Source organism: Misgurnus anguillicaudatus, chromosome 15, assembly GCF_027580225.2.
Source record: "Misgurnus anguillicaudatus chromosome 15, ASM2758022v2, whole genome shotgun sequence".
Lineage (NCBI taxonomy): Eukaryota > Metazoa > Chordata > Actinopteri > Cypriniformes > Cobitidae > Misgurnus > Misgurnus anguillicaudatus.
The window spans coordinates 33,426,761-33,447,339 of NC_073351.2; the positions used below are offsets into that span (position 1 = coordinate 33,426,761).

Genomic DNA, 20,579 nt, shown 5'->3' on the forward strand with positions numbered 1-20,579 from the left:
TCATGGGAGGGGCTTCTGCGACTCCGCTCGCTTCCTGTAATCACGTCACTACTAGAGCAAGCTTCTGATTGGTTAACGTGCCGTGTTTTTCCACCAAAGGTCACATTTTTTTAACTCGCGCATTTCCAGCGGCAACGCTCAATTCGCGCAAACGAGACCTCCAGACGTGCGTCAACGGTTCTTTACATTGACTTAACATTGAAATCACTCACGCTTGACGCCTCTACCGCGGCTGGTCAGAACGCAGCATTAGGGACCAATTTTCACCGTAACGGAATGTTTTTATGCGTTTGGGATGTTTGTTTACATGGCGATGGGTTTCAAAGTGCACTTTTTGATAACGCGCCTCTGAGTAAACTACGTAAACGCAAATCTGTGGTAACGGTGACGTGATGTGCATGTGTTAATGTCTATAGGCATGTGCGAGTATTACAAAAGCAACAGTGGCCTACAGGACTGTATTTGTGCTGCCCAAGATACTGAGTTTATTAACGCTTCTCCAACAAAGTTTACAAAATTGTATAATCAAGGCTCATGTATAGTTATAGACCAGAGGTGGAAAGTAACGAATTACATTTACTCACGTTACTGTAATTGAGTAGTTTTTTTTGTGTACTTTTACTTTTTTGAGTAGTTTTTAAAATCTGTACTTTTACTTTTACTTAAGTATGTTTTGTTTAAAGTATTGTACTTAAAAAGCAAGGTGATAAAGACACGCAACGGATGATTGATGGGCGGGGGAACGCGCAAAAAGAAACATGGAGACAGACGAGACAGGCGCGCGCTAATGCAGACCCGCCTCAGTTCCAATCTTATGAAAGAAACCCCTGGTCATATTTAAGCGACCACTTTCCACTGACGCGAAGTGAGTGTTTCATTCCTATGAAAGGTAGCAGTACGAAATGGCCGTTTTTACCTCTCATTTGCACGACGCGTTTTTAATACCATGCGCATTATCTTCCGAGGTCTACCAGGTTTGCGTCAAGTCAAACACAACTTCAGAACGTCCTCGAGAATGTGCAGGTCATTAGACATTGCAGAGAGAGAGAGAGAGAGAGAAAGAAAGAATAAAGGTCTGACAGCAGGTCAGGGAAGCTAGAAGACAATAAACGTGTCAAAAGTATATAGCCATGGCACTCATCTCATTATATGCTCATTTAAACTAGGTATATAGTTTAATAAGATAATGTATGTTACCAGCAATACATCAATAACAACCTTACAATAGTAATTGTATTTACTAGCTGCGGAACTCATATTATTTTAGCTTCAAAGGTGCATAACTCACATGTAAAAATCATTAAACAATTCCATAAATGTTTCTTAGTTTAAAAAAGCTTTTTATTTTATTAACTTTTTGTTATTGCACTTTAATTGTAAAGATGTTCCTACAATTAAAAACAACTAGTTTGAGATGTATATTCCCTTGTCGTTTTTGAACTATACTAGAATCCTCCACCTCTCCCCGCTGTAAAAAAAAAATTAACTTTTACTCTGAGTAAAGTTAAAATGACTTACTTTTTACTTTTACTTGAGTAGATTTTTAGACAAGTAACTTTACTTTTACTTAAGTAAAATATTATTAAAGTAACTTTACTTTCACTTGAGTACAATATTTTATTACTTTTTCCACCTCTGTTATAAACCTTCAAACACTTCATTGATCTTCATTAAAGTCTGTGAAATGATCACTACTTCTGGATATACATAACTTTAGTTCATAATTCTGATGGTTGGCCACTTTAACACAACTTTTTATATCTATGCTAATGGTTCTTGACCAGAACAAGGTCTAAAGAGAACCAGATCTTCAAAAATAGTCAAAAGTATGGCTATTGGAGACATTACAATAGTAACATTAACTCTTTCCCCGCCATTGACGAGTTAAGTTGTCAATTAAGAGAAAACGCTTTCCTGCCAATGCCGAGCTTTTCCGGCAATCCATATTTTTGCTCTTATACACCAGGTGGTGCTCTTACCCAACTTATAAAACCCAGAATGAACCCCTAAGGTCAAACAGTAAGAACTCCGTGTATGTTTTGATCTTCGCTTTGAATCTGATCTCTAAAAAAAGTCCTTTAAAAAAATGCAATTATCTTAGCTTTTTGCTCAAAATTTGGTATTTTTGAAGAAACCTACCCATATTTGAGCAAGTGTGCCACACAAGACCTGAAAAGTGAAGTCAAAACGTCCCGACCCCCAAGTGAGTGGTCCTAGTATAGGTCATAAATCCCGCCTCCTCCATGTTATTCAATGGGACTTGAGACCAACTAAACAATTTAATTACACTTCAATTATCTTTTTTCCGAAGCTGGTTTCTGTAGTTTACTGTAGTTTTTATCACGCTGCTGTAAATTCAAGTGTTTGTTTTTAAAATAAGTTTGTTTTAGTTAGTTATTTAATGATATAAAAACGGTGGTGTCACGTCATGATTGACAGCTGTGATATGCTCATTCTGCTAGAGCGAGGGCGGGGCCTTGATTTCGCGGCTTTACTTCCTGCTCACTACTGCGCAGGACTGGACCCGAAATCGCTACTGTGCAGATTCAAGACCCAAGATGTCAGCGCCGTATCGGGACCCTGACGGCTTCACTTTGCACCAATGGAAGAGAACGAACGAGCGTCGTCCATCTTTTTACACAGTCTATGTATTTGAGAGGTGATAAAAGAAAACAAATAAAGGTAGGATGAAAGTTTTTTTCTTTGTTGAAAAGCATACGGTCTGTTCTTATATTTGATATATTGTATGTTTATATATTAAAAGAACATTTTCTGGAAGGCATTAAACTTCCAAAAAGAGTACATCAGGCAAAATATCATTTTTTGGTTATTATTTGTATTTTGTAAGCATATGGATTAAAAAAGTGCTAGAAATATTTCTAAGTAGAATAAAGAACATCTAAAGAGAGAGAGAGGTGAGCTGGTGAATTGTGTGTGTTATTGAACTGCTGTAGGTTATCTGACCACTTTCATCAGTTTAAGACCTAATGAACTGAAGTCACTGACTGAAGTGTCTCGGGCAGCAGAGCGACGTGGTTCTGACCCAGCGGCTCTCATTAACCCTCATTACACAAAGTAAAGCTTTTTAGCATTACACAGAACAAAACCCATTGAAATGCCTGATTTAAAAGTTAGACTCATTTAATATCTTATCAAATATGTGACCCTGGACCACAAAAACAACCATAAGGGTAAAAGTCATACATGTTTTTAGAAATTGAGATTAATACATCATCAAAAAGCTGAATAAATAAGTTTTCCATTGATGTACGATGCGTTAAGCCGCCTTTCCATTGTAAACGACAGAAGTCATTCATTCCCTATGGAGAGTCGGAAAGGGGCGCGTGAGGTGACGACCATCTGCGGATGTATAATTTTCGGATCTGTTTTGAGTATTGGATCCGTTAAGAAATTTGAACTTGAGCAAGTACACGGCGATACACTGACCAGAAGTGATGCATTTCAGTGTAATCCAATCAAAACTTACTTTAATTATTAGTTTAATATGCTAACGTTATTATCTTGTCTCTCCAAAAAATATTGGCAGTTTTTAATATTCTTTAATAATATCAACGTGTCATTTGGGGATGCGAGGCAGGAGTCAATGTAGGCACAAAGGTTTGAGTCGTGGTCTTTATGTAAACCGGATTACGTTTCTGGGTACAGAATTAAGATAATGCTGCTGTTGGATAACGGGTCGGGTGCTGCGTGTAGCTTTGACGTTATTGCTTGCGTAACTGGCAACAAAAGGACCGTCTCAAAATTGAAATGTCGTGAGACTGACCAGCCGGACCATGCATAAAATCGTCAAGTTTCGATCTCTGCATCTTTTACAGAAATGTAAATGTATTCTGTAGTAAGATCTGCTCACACTCACTGTGAACTCTCCTGTGACGGCATCAAAGCCAACGTGGATGGTGTGCTCAAAATCTGAGGGAAGAGAAATCTCTGGACGTTCCTTCTTCTTATTGGCTGAACAGGACACAGGAAGTGTAGAGAAAATGGTTAGGGGATAAAACAAAATTAAAAGACTTACTGGTAAAACAGAAGAAGCTTGAATGAATGGAAACTAGCTGTGTCCCAAATGACATAAACACTATGCACTTAAACTACGCACTATGCACTTTACAATCTAGTGCATGCATTTCAAAAGAGTATTATTGTCCCATAAATTCTCCCATTTATGGGCCATTGCGGTCTCATTTAAGCAACCGTAATAACTGACTACAGCATTGTTTTTCAGAGAAACAGATACATGAACATAACATGTTTCCTAAATATCTAATATATTATAGTATATTAAAGGAATCTTCCACTTTCATTTAAAAAAGCTGATAATTTACACACCCCCGTGTCATCCAAGATGTTTATGTCTTTCTTTATTTAGTCGAAAAGAAATTAAGTTTTTTTTTTAGAAAAACATTTCAGTATTTTTCTCTATATAGTGGACTGTAGTGGACCTCAACAGTTTACAGTTTCAATGCAACTTCAAAGGGCTTTAAACAATCCCAACCAAGGCATAAGCCAAGCTAACAAACGACGTCCTTGTTACGTAATTTATTGGTGATTTTTGGTAATTTCATGACTTACCAGCTGGCAACGTAACTGTTATGTTCTAGGGAGGTAATTTCATTACCATTACAGTACTAAATCACTACATCGCCAGTACGTTCTCCTAACGTCGCGAGATAACCAAGTACATTCCAATTAGGTAATACATTCGTACTATTTTGGTAATTTCATAACTTACTAGCAACGTAACTGTTACGTCCCAGGGAGGTAATTTCATTACCATTACAATTAAACATTTATTTTATTTTCTATTTTGGTTAGCTTGTTAAAACTTTTCAGTCTCAAAGTTTCCCTTAAATAAGTCAAAATAGAATAGATATTTAACCACTATGCGAGCTACTCTTTACATATAAAAACAAAAAACAGCACGGCGTCTGACAGGACCAGTCGTTTCTCTAATCTGAGACCCAAACACAAAATTTACCAACACAAAACTTTTAATCCATTACGTTTTCACAATGTGACCTCGACAGGCAGATTACGTTGTGAAGTTACGAATCCAGGATTTTCACTTTTCCGGTCACCACGACACAAGTTTGGTCATCATATTACGTCATCCCAAAAATAAAAACAGTACTTCTAAACCACAACTTCTCTTCTTGCACTAGCCGTGTGACACGCCAGTGCGACCTTACGTATTACATAATTACATCGAAAGGTCACGCATTACATATGTGATATGCAAACTTGCAGACCGTTTTAAACCATTAACTGACACAAAAAGCTGACAAAAATTAGTACCACATACAACAACGTCCGAATGGTCCTCTTTCTCTAAACTTGTAAACACTGGAGCGGTAGTTTCACATGCGTCATGCTTGACCTTTCGACATGATTACATAAAATGTAAGTTCGCGCTGGCGCATCACAAGGCTAGTGCAAGACGAGAAGTACTTATTGCGAATATGACAATAGTTTTGCTAGATAAGACTCTTTTGGGATCATTTAGAGCCGTTTGAAGCTGCATTAAAACTGTAAACTGAGGTCACTAAAGTCCACTATATGGAGAAAAATCATGGAATGTTTTCCTCAATAACCGTATTTCTTCTCAAATGAACAAAGAAATACAAAAGTATTATCAGAATTTTTTTTATGAAAGTGGAATAATCCTTTAAGTAACTCGTCTTACTGTTACTTACTTTTGTCTCCGCCTCCAGTGAGTATTGATCGAATAAAACCTTCTTTTCTTCTCTTGTCTTCTGGATTCGGTGGCAGCGGTTTGGAGCCGTGATTCAGCGGGCCCGAGTCTTTACTGGATGAGCCAATCATAGTGCTGGTGTTCCTCATGGGCGGAGCTGGTGGCTTGTCTTCTACTTCCCCATTGTCTGACATCTTCAGCTATGGGCGTGGCTAACTCTGAAACACAGCCAATCAAAAGTGGAATTAACTTATTGGGAACAACCTGAAGTAAAAATAAAATTAATCATGTGACCTGGTAAATGTCCCAGGATTATGTAATACTGGAAATAGTCTATTATTTGTGGTTTCTTCTCTATATATGTAAGTGTCCACTGTCCACACCATCTCATAACACAAAGAACAAATACAAGGATCAGTCAGAACACAAACCGGCCTGAACAAAGACAAACAAAACCTTTAAACTACATTCAACAAAACCAATTTTAGAAAAAATGTAACAAACATAACGTATGCACTATTCATTGAAACTGATGCTGGGTTAAACAACACCTGGGTGATTCTCACGAAACCATTGAAACACCACGGCACTAATGATTTTAGCTTTAAAATGTGTAATATAGTAACATTAAAAAGCATCAGAATTAACACAATACTGTGTTCTACCTTGCACAATGTGTGATTTCAACATAAGAATTTATAATTGGAAATTTTATCTCATTTTCTGCTGAAATTTTCATTACCGCAATGTGTCTGGCTGTGTTTGAACATGCGTTATGTTGTAATTTAATCGAATTAACACAAAAATATTAAGAAAAAAAAATAAATGGATGTTTTGCTAGACTACTTTAGATGACAGAAAAAATATTTACTGAATATTCATGTATAATAATAATGAAGAAAAATTAGGAAAATTATGTGTCCATGCCTGATGTTCTCATCCTCCGCAACACTTTTTGAGAACAGTTTAAGAACACATACAGAATTTTAATAAAGTTTGATTTTGAGTGACCAGTGGACCACATGGACCAGTTACTTCAAGATGGCTACCAGGTAAGATCATTTTTTTATAGTTAATTTGAAATATTGTCTTGTCAGAATGCTTACACGACATTTTGATTATCATTACCGCAACAGATGCTTATTAAATGTTAATTTAATTAATAGAAGCATAATACTTTGATTTTAAATGCATGTGCAGAACCTCCAAATTATGTTCTTTCAGGTTTGTCATGTCACTTTGAAAATATGTCAGTGTTGATGTTTTCTGACTGTTGCGGTAATGAGATTTTTTAGGACTAATTTTTTAAATTATGTTACAAAAAGTGTTAAATGATAAGTAAAAGTTTTTAAATTAATGTTCCCATTTACTCCAGACTTTGTTTTTCAATGTCTGGTGGGAAAAAAAGTAAATTTAAGCAATTTTTACATTTTCATGCTTGACATTTTTAAAACCAAGTTTTCGTGAGAATCACACACCTTCTGTCCAGTAAATGTGCCAAAATGTTTAAAAAGTCCAAATATCAGCAACAACATTAATAAACATCATAAAGAAAAGTCTCATCTCTTTCAATTGGCTCATATTTACACATGTGGCCCATGCTTTTTCAAATGCATTCCCTGGAAACTTGCTTCACTTTTAGATCAATCACACAAATAGAAAAATATATATTTTACCTTACCAATCTCTAAAAGACATACTGACACACAACTCCAGTAAAACACAACTCCAGTTCCTGACAGCACAGACACTGTGTGCATGTGTGTGTGGGTGTGTGTGTGTGTGTTTATAAGAGGCTCCGCCCTCCCTGCAGTGATGTCACAGGTGAGCAGAAAGCTCTATGGGTTTTGATCTGTGACTGACCTCTGCGATGCTGTAATGTGATATCTGACACTCACACACACACACACACACACACACACACACACACACACGCACACACACAATACAAATAGGAAACCGTAATACACAAGCACACAACAGTAGGCACCAGGATAAACAAACACATTGTTAGACACATCACTAGCATGCTAGTCACATAAGAGACTGACACACAAACAGCTGATGAAAGATTGTTTCAGACAGACAGGACTGCTGTTTAAGTGCAGGGTAAACACACAAACACACACACACACACACACACACACACACACACACTTACATTTCAGACACTGCTGTTGGTTTTAGCGGAAACCTGTCATCAGTCTGCTCTCTTTTATCTCACACACCTTAGGTAAACTCTTAATTCACAGAAGAGGTGTAAAAGTTCACTAGTGAAATACACGTCTACAAAAAGATTTCTGAACACAGCACAAATCTCCATTTACATATATAAAGACAATAAAATGTGCTAAAATTGAACTACACACATTTTACACACTAGATTGTTCTTAGTTTGTTTCAACTTCGCTGTTTATTAACTTGGGCCACATATACGAACAATTTGTCCCGGCAAAAAGATCAGCATTTACTAAAGACGTGCAGTAATAAATTAGCACTATAAGAGTTATTTTTGCAACTGACCGTATTGCATATGCATTAGGGTGGTCCTTTTTTAATGGGTACAAAAATTTAATGTTCAACTCTAACCCCCTAAATGTGTTAGGATATCAATAAAAACACACTGTGCAAAATGTTTATTTGTTCCTACAATATCTAGAGCTTGCTCAAAGCATTTGAATATTTCCGAAATCACATATTTTTGCAAAAACTGTACCAACGCCTAACACACATAAAACTTGCTTCTTGGAGGGTAACTTTGTTCTAGTTATTTCAGTCTCTTCTGATCCGAGTAACTTCAGCCATTGTCTCAGTGTATTGTCTATTGTGCTTCATTCACATTGAAGCTTTCTTGCTTTGAAAAACACATCACAACTAAAACAGGAGTTTTAATTGCATGGAGCATGGTCAAATAAGTCCATTGCTACCATAAGTATATATTATTAAACAATTATACAGGCAAGCACAAAGTATCACATAATACATCACATAATATTAAACTTCAAAGGTCTTGAGCAAATTTTAAGTATGAATTAATATTGAAAAAATTTTGCCCCATTTTTTAAATTTATTTATTCAAATATATTGGTGGGGTAAGAGCATGAGCTTTTAAAAGTTGAAAAATAAGGACCACCCTAATATGGATTTGTGAGAGTTTCTCTTTCAGGTGCTAAAATTATGTGAGGAGATTATTTAAAGGTGCTGTAGAATGCATTGAAATAATCTGTTAAATTGTTCTGACATTTACATAGAAGGTATGTGGCTTTATTACGTGCAAAAATTATCCAGAGACGATTTTACATGTCTTTTTACAACCCTAGGATTTCCTTATTTGTAAGGGTCATGAATAATAATGTTGAGCTCTGCTCGGATTGGCTGTTTCTCAAAGCAGCTCCTTCAGTAGCTCTCTGTGTGTGTAAACAGACCTTGGGCCCTATTTTAACGATCTAAGCGCATTGTCTAAAGCGCACAGCGCAACGTGTAAATGGGCGTATCCGAATCCACTTTTGCTAATTTAACGACGGGAAAAATGGTTTGTGCGCCGAGCGCATGGTCGAAAAGGGTTGGTCCTATTGTAATGGGAGTATTTTGGGCATAACGTGCAGTAAACCAATGAGAGTCTCAGCTCTCATCCCCTTTAAAAGCAAGTTGCGCTGGTGCTATGTCTAATCCCTATTTAGATGACGGACTTTGTAAACTGAAAAACTAAGCGGAGGAAGAAGATCCCCAGTTGAAGATTAATGTTAAATAATTGTGTTGTTTTTCACTTGTATTGAAATTGTTATTTTTTAATTAAAACCTTTAAAACCCGTTTTCTTTTAGTCATGGAAGTAAAAAAGCAGGCTTGTAATTGCTTTAAATGTATGGCTATCTAATATCATCAAAAAATAATTTACAAGTATGTTAGAAAAGGTTTGTACTCTAAAAATACTTTATTTGTAACAAACAGGAGATAAAGAATTTACAAACGGCTCTCCGCACGTTTCAGCACTTTGGACAGCGTTTTTTTAGCAAAGAGTTTTTATAAGCATTACTTAAAAATGTTTCTCATCTCACCATATCCACAGGTACAGAGTTATAATATAATAAATCCGTGAGGTAGCATTTAAAAAAACATTTAAAAACAGACGCATTTGTTTAAAGCAAAGCATTTATTTACTTACCAGGCTGCAGGTGAAGCATCTCTTTGCGCCTTCTAACGTCTCATAATTAGTCCTCATTTATGTCCAAGAGACTCAATAATAATCTTTTACATTCAATCCTTTAATCTTTCATATTTAAAAACATTTTTGTGCTGCTGCGCATTCATGTAGGCTACTTTGTGATAAGCAAACCCGCGTTGTCCTCCCGTTTATAGGCGCATACTAATGCGCTCTTTAAATAACATAAAACATATTGCGCCATTGACTTTAGTCTTTAGACCAGGTTTTTGTTGGTCAATGGCGTAGTCTATTTTAGTTGCCTCAAAATAGCAACGCGCCAACAATGCGCCTAAACACACCACGTTTTCAGACCAGAACGCCCATGGGCGCAAAAGGGGGCGCAAATGCATTTGCTATTTAAACAACGCGGCGCTAAACGTGAAAATTTGGGTGGAAACTAGCGAAAGACACTTGCGTCGCGCATTGCGCTGCATTGCGCCGGGTGTAAGATAGAGCCCCTTATGTTTGAGTCTGTATCAGATGAAAATAAATAATGCTTTTTTCAGTATGGACCTGCAAAACGTAACTGTAACGTCAAAGTAGAACTTCAGGCTAAACTCTAGCATATAGCATTAACTAGCATATAGCGCTAATCCAGCAAATAACAACTTAGTTTTTAGCATTGTAACAACATTGTACTTAATTTAATGTGTGTGACATCATGTGGGGGGCGTACATCCCGACTGTAACGCCACAGCTGGTGTTATGTTGAGATTGGTCTGTTTTCCAGCAGTCTTTTGCATGCACCAGGTTTACATAAGGAGGAGGAACCAATCGTGTGAGGCTCACAATATGTCATTACCATGTACAGAACTCTTATTATTCATCTTTGCGTAAATACAATTATATTTTATGGCACATTAAAATGAATCAGGCAAAATGATATAGTACGGTTTATACTTGTCAGTTTCCTGGTATTTGCACTATAATCTTGCGCCTAAAAAAATCCTGTCTTGAACCCTACACTACAATTCGCTACTCTTGGTAGATTGCGTTCGTCTTCATGGAAATTAGATTTCACCCATGTGTTTTTTAACGTGCGCCTTACGCCCACAGAAATTTCCACCCCCATCAATGCTTTTTTTGAAATTGCGCTCTCGTGCTAATTTGCCCAGTATAGCAAATCTGTCCCTTAATCGGAATTATTAAATGCATAGTTCACACAAAAACGAAAATTACGCCATGATTTACTCATCCTCAAGCCACCCGAGATGTATTTGACTATCATCTTTCAGACGAACACAATCTGCGTTATATTAGAAAATGTCCTGGTTCTTCCAAGCTTTATAATGGTAGTAAATAGTGCTTCTGATTTTGAAGCCCAAGTGAATCCATCCTTTACAGAAGCAATCCACACGGCTCCAAGGGATAAATAAAGACCTTTTGAGGGCAATCGATGGGATTTTGTAATAAAAACATTTAAATATTTAATATGTAATATTTAAAATTTCATCATGGGGTAATTTTCAGTTTTGGATGAACTATCCCTTTTAACTTTCATTAACTCTTTCCAAGCCATTGCAGAGTTATTTCCTAAATTAAGAGAAAACGCTTTCCTACCAATGACAAGTTTTTACGGCAATCCATATTTCTCGTATTATAAAACACTAAAGCATCCACTGATCCAAAAACAGTAAAAACTTGGTGTATGTTTTAATCATCGCTCTGAATCAGATCTCTAACAATAGTCCTTTAAAAAAAATTTAATTATCCCAGCTTTTTGCTCAAAATTTGGTATTTTTAAAGAAACCTATATTTGAGAGGTGGTAAAAGAGAACTAATAAAGATAGGATGAAACGTTTTTTGTTTAAAAGCAAAGGGTCTGTTTTTTCATTTGATATATTGTATGTTTATATATTAAAAGAAGAACATTTTCTGGGAGCCATTAAACTTTTGTGAAAATCATGAAAAATGCTGGCACTCACTGGCAACTTTTTTGTTAAATGAGAATGAAAATAATTTATATATCTGTGACGCAATTTAATTCAGTACTGTTTCATTCAGTCATCATAACACATTCATATGGCTTTATTTATAAGGAAATCTCCATCTTCATTATCAAAGAGCACAAAAACAAGGTTCTGATACCCGAAAACCACCAATGATCAAAACATTATAATATACTGTGAGGGAAGTCATTGTAGCCTTTAATCATGACTCAGACTTTTGATACTACAATTACACAATAGGACCTGATGGTTATCCTCAGCTTGTTCAGCATGGCTGTGACGTACAGTCGAGACATAAAACATGACAGGTCATCTGTGAGAGCTGTAAATTGGTCATATTTTGTTTTGCAGAAACTCCTTGTCTGACTCATGGTTTGAGGTCCAGGAGTAATCTTATCTAGTGGAGGATACGGTAATGACTAAACTCCAAAACAACCAAGATGTTCTGCTGTAAACTTCCAGACTTTCTCCTGTCTGCTGTCTCTTTAGGTTCCTTGTTTGCCTTACATAACACCGAATGCTTTCTCAATGCTGGTTTTCCAGGTGTGACTCTCTGTCTATAATCTTGGACTCTCTTGCATATATCATATTTTCCTTTTTAAAGGTGACATCAGAAAAAAAGTCTAACAATGCATCTGTGTGATGATTTTTACAATGCGCGATTAGTCATCCGATGAATACAGTAGTAGTAATTGTGCTCTCTACCCTAATTTACCTTGTTTTTCTGTTTCCTTGACTTTTTACCTGGTGTTTTCTAAGTTTAACTTTTCTTTGTTTAGTTATTGAGTTACACAACTGATAATATAGTTATGTATATTAAATTGAATTTCTGTGATCCTTCTAAAAGTTATACAATGCACCTTTAAATACATGCCAAGTTATAAAAATGCACTAAAAAGTCGCCTAAATATTAAAATACTGTCATAATTTACTCATCCTCATGCTATATCAGATGCATATGACTTCCTTTCTTTATGGTGAACACGAATGTGTAATTTTTTTTATCAAAATGTGTTACTACTATCAGAATGTAAAAGTAACTAGCTGTCATCCGCAAGTTTTGTCATGAGAAATTCAAGATATTAACGTGCCGCCATGCTTGAATGCATGGCTTAAATTTGCATTTTACATTTTCATACAAGCTCAAAATATGCATTGTTTCATTAACGTTTTACTCAAGAAGACATATATTATGCAACATATATTATCCCACTGGAGTAATCTGAATTACTTTTATGATGGATTCACTATTTTGAGCCTTGGGCCATATCAGAAAATGGCATTAATTATTTATTTGCATTCGACTGAAGAAAGGAAGTCATATAAATCTGTAATGGCATTATGTAAATTATAAAAGAATATTCATGAATAATCTCTAGATTATAAATGTTACAGTTGATATATAGTGTTGATCACAGATTTAGTTTAAAGCACTATCACTGTCACCGTTTTTCATCTTCTCAAATGTGTTTATTTATTATTATGAGCAAGCAGGCTTTTAAAACCACCATCACAACAACGTCACATACGTTTTGAGCATTAATTTTGTGCAACGTGTGCAATCCTGCGCCGAATGTAAGACCCTGATTGAGAGGAGTCAGACAGAAATATGATCCCACGGGAGGCTTTTAAACAAAGACACATCATTCATCAGGCTAAAAATATCACTCCTCTCTCTCTATGTGTGTGTAACAGAGAGCTGTGTGACCGAAACACTGTTATTAAAATAGCCATTGGTGTAAATTTAGAAATTCACCAATTCTTCTCATCAGCAGTTTGTGTGTTTATATGGGTCTGAATAAAAATGTAAGTGCTTGCCGCAGAAATGTTTTTAATTCAGTTCTGAGCTCTTCTTAATGTGATTAAAAAGCACCAAAGAATACATGCAGGGTTTTTATACTAATTAAAGGGCAATGTTATGACATTTTTATGAGTTAGCTGACAGGTTTTGGGAAAACCTGGGGTGAATTTACACCTGAAGCTGTGTCTGTAAAAAAACGGCTTTCATCAGACTTAAACTGATTATTAATTTAGTAAAAGACACGCAGTGACAGAATTGGCACACACAAGGTTTAATCCAATGCTAGTGTTGTGGGTATTAAAGGTGCCAAAGAATGCATAAAAAATTTTGTTAAATTGTTCTGTGATATTTACATAAAAGGTATTTTTTATTTCATTTTAATGGACTTTAAATAGAGCCCAACATTTAATACTTAACTCAACACTTAACAGTTTTTTCAACTGAGTTTCAAAGGTCTATAAACGATCCCAAACGAGGCAGAAGGGTCTTATCTAGCGAAACTATTGTCATTTTTTAAAAGAAATATAAAAAATATGCTCTTTTAAACCACAACTTTTCGTCTAGGTCCGGTCCAGCGCGATCTAACGTAAATGCGTAATGACATAGCGAGGTCACGTGTTACATATATAAAAGGCAAATTTGCCGACCATTTTAAACAATAAACTGACACAAAGACATTAATTAGTATCAGTTGACATACAACAACGTAGGAACGATCTTCTTTCTCAACACTTGTAAACACTGGGGCGGAGTTTCGCGTTCGTCCTCTGTGACCTCTTGACGTCATGGCGTATTGCGTGGGGTCACGGTGGCGCATCACGACCGGATCTGGACGGGAAGTTGTGGTTTGGAAGTGCATGTTTTTTGTTTTTCTTGTCAAAAATGACAATCGTTTCGCTAGATAAGGGATCGTTTGGGATCGTTTATAGTCCTTTGAAACTCCGTTGAAAAAAACTGTTACGTGTTGAGTTAAGTATTAATGTTGGGCTCTATTAAAGTCCATTAAAATGAGAAAAATCCTGCAATGTTTTCCTCGGAAAACATAGTTTCTTCTCGACTGAGCGAAGGGGGACATCGACGTTTTGGATGACATGGTGGTGAGTAAATTATCTGGATTTTTCTTTTAAGAAAATTGAATATTCCTTTAAAGTAGTTTATTTATAAACCTAATAAAAAAATGTAGGGCTTCAACAACTAATCAAATATTCGATAATCATAATATGCGATAATAAAATTTGTGTTCAACACACGCCATTATCGATCAGTTTGGTCTGTGACGTCACTTGGTTACTGCCCCATCTGCTCCGAACGAAGACAAAGTCACTTATTAAATGATGAAATTAAACAAACTTTGCACCATCATCCTGTCAATCATCTTACTGTATCACGTCATCATGTAACTCCCGATTTTCTGTGCTGCGTGCTGTATGGACAACACTCCAATGCGCAAGTCGGGCTGTTGCGATGGGGTGGTGTGCAAGAAAAGTCACAGACCAAACTGGATAATGACATTCATTGAACACTATTTTCATTATCGAATATTCGGTTAGTTGTCGCAGCCTTACAAACATGACAGTTCTGGATATATTTTTTATGGATGTTATTTACTTGCTACTAAGTGCCTCTTTGAAAGATTCAAGGTCACAAACCTTTTTTTTTTGCAAATCCAGAAAACACTTTTGACATGAGAGCATTTATTTCAACAACATTTTACAAAACAACTTGCGATTTTCTGAAAAACATGCAACCTTTCCTGGAAACCATCCAAAACAAAACTTCTTGTTGTGCAATACAACATGCATCAGACAGTCTGTCAATCCCCCAAGGCTTGTCTTTATGTAACTTATATTGTGATCTCTCTCTCTCTCTCAGCATTTCCAGTGAAGACATCTCATAATAAAACAACACAGATTCTTCTCTGGTGCTTACATTTATGCACACGCATCCAAAACATATTCTTCTTCTGCACCTTAAAGAACCTCATCTTATCCTCTGAGCGTTTGAAGATCAGATCAAGCGTGTGCGGTGATACCAGCGAGGGTCTTAAAAGAACATGACACATCTGTTTTATAACAAGACCACTGAAACCGAACTGAGACAGAAATCAACGCTGGACAAGGAAAATGTAACAGAGACTTTAAAGACAACACCAAATTAAATTTGGACACTTTTACATTCTTAATCCAAATTTCTGAGTGATTTATCAATGCATGTTATTGGGGAATTTTTTTTTTTTAATGTTTAATTATTCACCTCACAGGAGACGCTTGCATGCTGCACATATCTTTATATCGCAGTAATGTGAATTAAATCGGCACAGTAGGATGAGCCGTCAATAAAAGTGTCCACATAAAACAAATTTATGTCACAAGGAAACAAAGACACCACACAGCTTGGTGAGACAAAGAGATAGAGAGGAAGAACGACATCATATTGGTTCATTGAATTCAAGGAGGTGAATATGAATTGAATTATCTTTACAGGGGTCTCTCTCATTAATCCAATAAGGAAGTGACTTAAACTGCAATTCATCAACTAGCCACTAGAGACAAAAGGCAGTCAATCACATAGACCCCTATGTAATAATGCCCAACTTTACAGCAGAATTTATTTTACAGCCTGGTACAAAAAGTAGTTTTGGTCTAATAATCTAATTTTGCCCTTCATGACAACTGTGAGGGGGGGTACATTTTTTGTAACTCATCAAATTAAGCCTTAAAATTGCACATAATGATGGGCGTGGTCACTTGAGTGACAGGTGGATTGCCGCTAACGTCAAAGACGGAAATAGTGTAATGTTACTATACTGTTAGTATTTATGACACCTACAGTACATACTGTATTTTCTTTTATATGCGGGCATTTCCATTTTATGTAACTATATATACGTACACTCACCTAAAGGATTATTAGGAACACCATACTAATACTGTGTTTGACCCCCTTTCGCATTCAGAACTTCCTTATTGATTCAACATGCTGAAAGCATTCTTTAGAAATGTTGGCCCATATTGATAGGATAGCATCTTGCAGTTGGTGGAGATTTGTGGGATGTTCCACCACATCCCAAAGATGCTCTACTGGGTTGAGATCTGGTGACTGTGGGGGCCATTTTAGTACAGTGAACTCATTGTCATGTTCAAGAAACCAAATTGAAATGATTCGAGCCTTGCAACATGGTGCATTATCCTGCTGGAAGTAGCTATCAGAGGATGAGTACATGGTGGTCATAAAGGAATGGACATGGTCAGAAACAATGCTCAGGTAGGCAGTGGCATTTAAACGATGCCCATTTTGCACTAAGGGGCCTAAAGTGTGCCAAGAAAACATCCACCACACCACCACCACCATCAGCTTGCACAGTGGTAACAAGGCATGATGGATCCATGTTCTCATAATGTCTCAACAGAAATCGAGACTCATCCGACCAGGCAACATTTTTCCAGTCTTCAACTGTCCAATTTTGGTGAGCTCGTGCAAATTGTAGCCTCTTCAGAAACCTATACGGGTGACGTCACTGACACTACATCCATGTTTTATACAATCTAGGTGCTAAACCCACAATCAGAAAGACAAGTTTAAAATCATCACGACTGATATTTAAGTCTTTGTGTCGGACAGCTGATTCAATCTCTGCTTTAATATGTTCAAGACCACAATGAAATATTTATAATATTGTAAAAAATGTATGAAATCTCCTGAAATCTAGCTATGAAAAAGCCACATTTAGAGACAGAAGGACACACGACATGAGGATGAGCTCTCTCTGGGTTAAACCGGGTAGCAGGAGCCATTAGCTAAAGGTTTAACATGAGTGTGTATGTAAAACCCCGCAAGCAACATAATTACACATTCAGCTCATATGAGCAGAAACAAGAGATGCTGTCGAAATGAGCAGTGTGTGTCTGTCTGCGTTTGTGTGTCTCTTTCTCTGTGTGTGTGTGTACACAGCAAGGGGTTTGATGGGGGTTGAGGTACAGACAGGAAAAAGTGTCGTTGCTTTATGTACATGGTAATGAGCTTATCATGGGGTGGGGGGATATTTTATCATATATTAAAAACAGTCTGCTGCTTCCTCAACATGCTGAATTGTTCCCACGAGATATATAAACAGTGTTATGGAAATTCACACATCTTTGAGCAAATAAAAGCTAATTTTAACAATTCCGGCTAAAGTACACTCACCATTATGTAGAAAACTACAGCACAGAGTTTATATATATCATAGCGTAATATCACTACGCCTGCTGCATCCATGTTACGGCAGCAAAGTCCTTGATTATTACGCCAGAATGAGAGTATAGATCCTAACCATATCTGCCTAGAAAATCACAACTTTTAATTTTCCGTCGGTCTTAGTACATGATGTAACTACAGAAGAGTCAAGTTTTAAATAGAAAAAATATCAAAACTCTTTGGTTATTTTTTAGCATGATGCTAATAGTCTAATCAGATTCTATGGATTATGCTAAGCTATGCTAAGAATGGTACCACCAGACCCGGAGTTCACTTCATCTGCCTGTAGATGTGGAAATTTCGAAATATTCCTCAATTGAAAGAAACAGTTTCTCACTAAATGTTTAGTGTGGAGCTCCAAGGACATAGCTGACTCAAACACAACACCTAAGCTCCTGAGGCTTGGTTTGACAGATGAGCCTAAGTCACTAATATGTTGTTTTATATTTGGGATTTTGCTCTCAGGGGCGATAATTAGTGTTTCTGTTTTGTCAGAATTTAGAAGCAAAAAGTTCTCACATAACCACTGTTTGATACTAGTCAGACAGTTGATTAGAGATGATAATTTAAACTCAGTTTCCTTAAAGGAACAATACAGTTGGATATCGTCTGCATATAGATGGTAGGATATATCACTAAACTGGCTAATTATCTGACCTAAAGGCAATATGGAAAGGAGAAACAGAATGGGACCCAAGACAGAACCCTGAGGAACACCACAAGATAATTCAGCAGTTTCAGACATAATCTGATTCACGTAGACACTAAAGCTTCTGTTGGACAGGTAAGATGAAAAAACCATTTTAAAACTGATTCAGACATACCAACCAAAACACGAAGTCTATTTATCATAATATTATGATCAATAGTGTCGAAAGCTGATGAGAGGTCTAATAAAACCATCACTGTGTATTCCTTAGAATCAGCCGACATCATAATATCACTCGAAATTTTTAGTAATGCTGTTTCTGTGGTATGGTTTTTACGAAAACTAGACTGCAATTTGTCAAATAAACCATTTAAAGAATTTACTACTGACTAAACCATGATTCAAATATAAGTTTTGTGCAATGAAGAGTAGCGATTGTTGTTTGTCGTTTCTACGATCACAAATGCAGACATGAAATTATGTTTTAGTATCTTTAATTTGTCAATCTGTTATGTTCTGCTCAAGCTGCGCTAGCAAAGTTGATCGATCAGCTTGGTAATCTGCATTTTCTGGATCAGATTTGGCTCATATTGATAAGGTAGTAAAGTTTATATTAACTCTTGTTTGTCGAGTATTGCATTGGGAGCTAATCTTCAAATATGTTATGCTTTTTAAGCATAACATATTCAGGTCAGAGTGTCTGAATAATTTTGGGTCCCAAATTTTGATGGTTAGTCAACTGTATGAAAAACGTATGGGTATAATATGTTTTTTTATTTTGCCATCCTCAATTGACTGTAGTGTCCTACACCCACTAGTAATATCAAAAATGATATCTGGTGTCTGAATAGTTTTTGGTTTGACTGTAGATGATATGCTACAGTCTGTGTACCTGTTTACATGGTAAGCCATATAGTGGGACATTTTTGTTCCCTATGAGGAAAACAATTTATAAATCAAATTAATGATTGTTTTTATAGAAAATGCAGAACGTTAAGTCAGGGAAGGGGATTAAATAAAGGGTTTTACAAGAGTCAAGTACTCATAAAACATGAAAACCTGTGTGTGCGTCTGTGTTGGAACTAAAGTGTTCTTCAGTTAATCCCTGGAGTCGTGATGCTGAATGGCCAGAGTCTAACTACAACAGATGGTACTGGGGCAAATCATGCCAATTTACATAATATATCAACAGAGATGGAGAGAGAGTGACAGTGAATCTGCCCTGACTTGATATTTCCCTTGTATGTAGGTATTTGTATGATATATGTTACTTCCTTAATTTGCTATATTTGAATGTAAAGGTTTCTTGCTTTTTGTAAATCTCTGTCTCATCCTACTTTTTCCTTTGTAAACACTAGTTGCACTACAGATGTCCCTGTAGCTCAGTTGCTGGTATTGGGACCATTGCAGCATAAATAGTCATGGGTTTAATAAACAGTAAACACAATTATTGCTAAAAATGCACAAAAAATTGCCCCTTTGGGTTCCCACACCTTAGTTAACTTTAAATTCAAGGACCTTTCAAGGACTTTCCAGGTCCAATACCCTCAAATTCAAGGGCTCAATGTGGGGACACATTTCAAGTGGGAGCAAGGTTACATCGTGTAACCTTTTAAGATACATTGTTACAGTTCCCTTTCGAGGGAACTCGCGCTGCATCACTGCGGTGACACTTTGGGGACGCCTCCAGGGGTAAGTGCATCTGAATGTGTATATCCAATTCAACCAATAGTGAGGCTTAACAACAAAGACAGGGTGAAGCAGGAGCCAGGAAGTATATCGCTATCTGTAATATTTTCAAAGACGACATTACAGAGATGCAGGAAGTATGGCAAGGGAGACGCAGCGTCTCATTCCCTTTTCAGGATACAACAGTTACATACGTAACCAGAGACTTTTTCATGTGTCAAACACAACTATGCAAAAAAGCATTTTGTTATGAATCAACATTCGCATACAGAAGATATAAGCATTTAAAGCGAACGGTTTAGCATGTGTGCTTAAAAAGTCTAGATTTTTATGATATTATCCT

At 36.5% G+C, this 20,579-nt stretch overlaps 1 protein-coding gene across 5 annotated transcripts in view; it reads right to left on the reverse strand.

The window, feature by feature from the left end:
* The window catches only part of pak1 (p21 protein (Cdc42/Rac)-activated kinase 1), a 61,752-nt gene that overhangs the window by 20,194 nt on the left and 20,979 nt on the right, over positions 1–20,579 (reverse strand). For 3 of the 5 annotated variants that reach the window (XM_073853839.1, XM_073853840.1, XM_073853841.1), the window contains exons 2-3: positions 5,712–5,928; positions 3,872–3,972 (exon numbers count right to left, since the gene is read on the reverse strand). In XM_073853839.1, the coding sequence (XP_073709940.1) occupies positions 3,872–3,972; positions 5,712–5,904 (294 nt within the window). In that variant the 5' untranslated portion in view covers positions 5,905–5,928. Of the gene's footprint in view, positions 1–3,871; positions 3,973–5,711; positions 5,929–7,391; positions 7,449–20,579 lie in introns of those variants that run through there. The other 2 variants (XM_073853842.1, XM_073853844.1) reach the window with 2 other exon arrangements.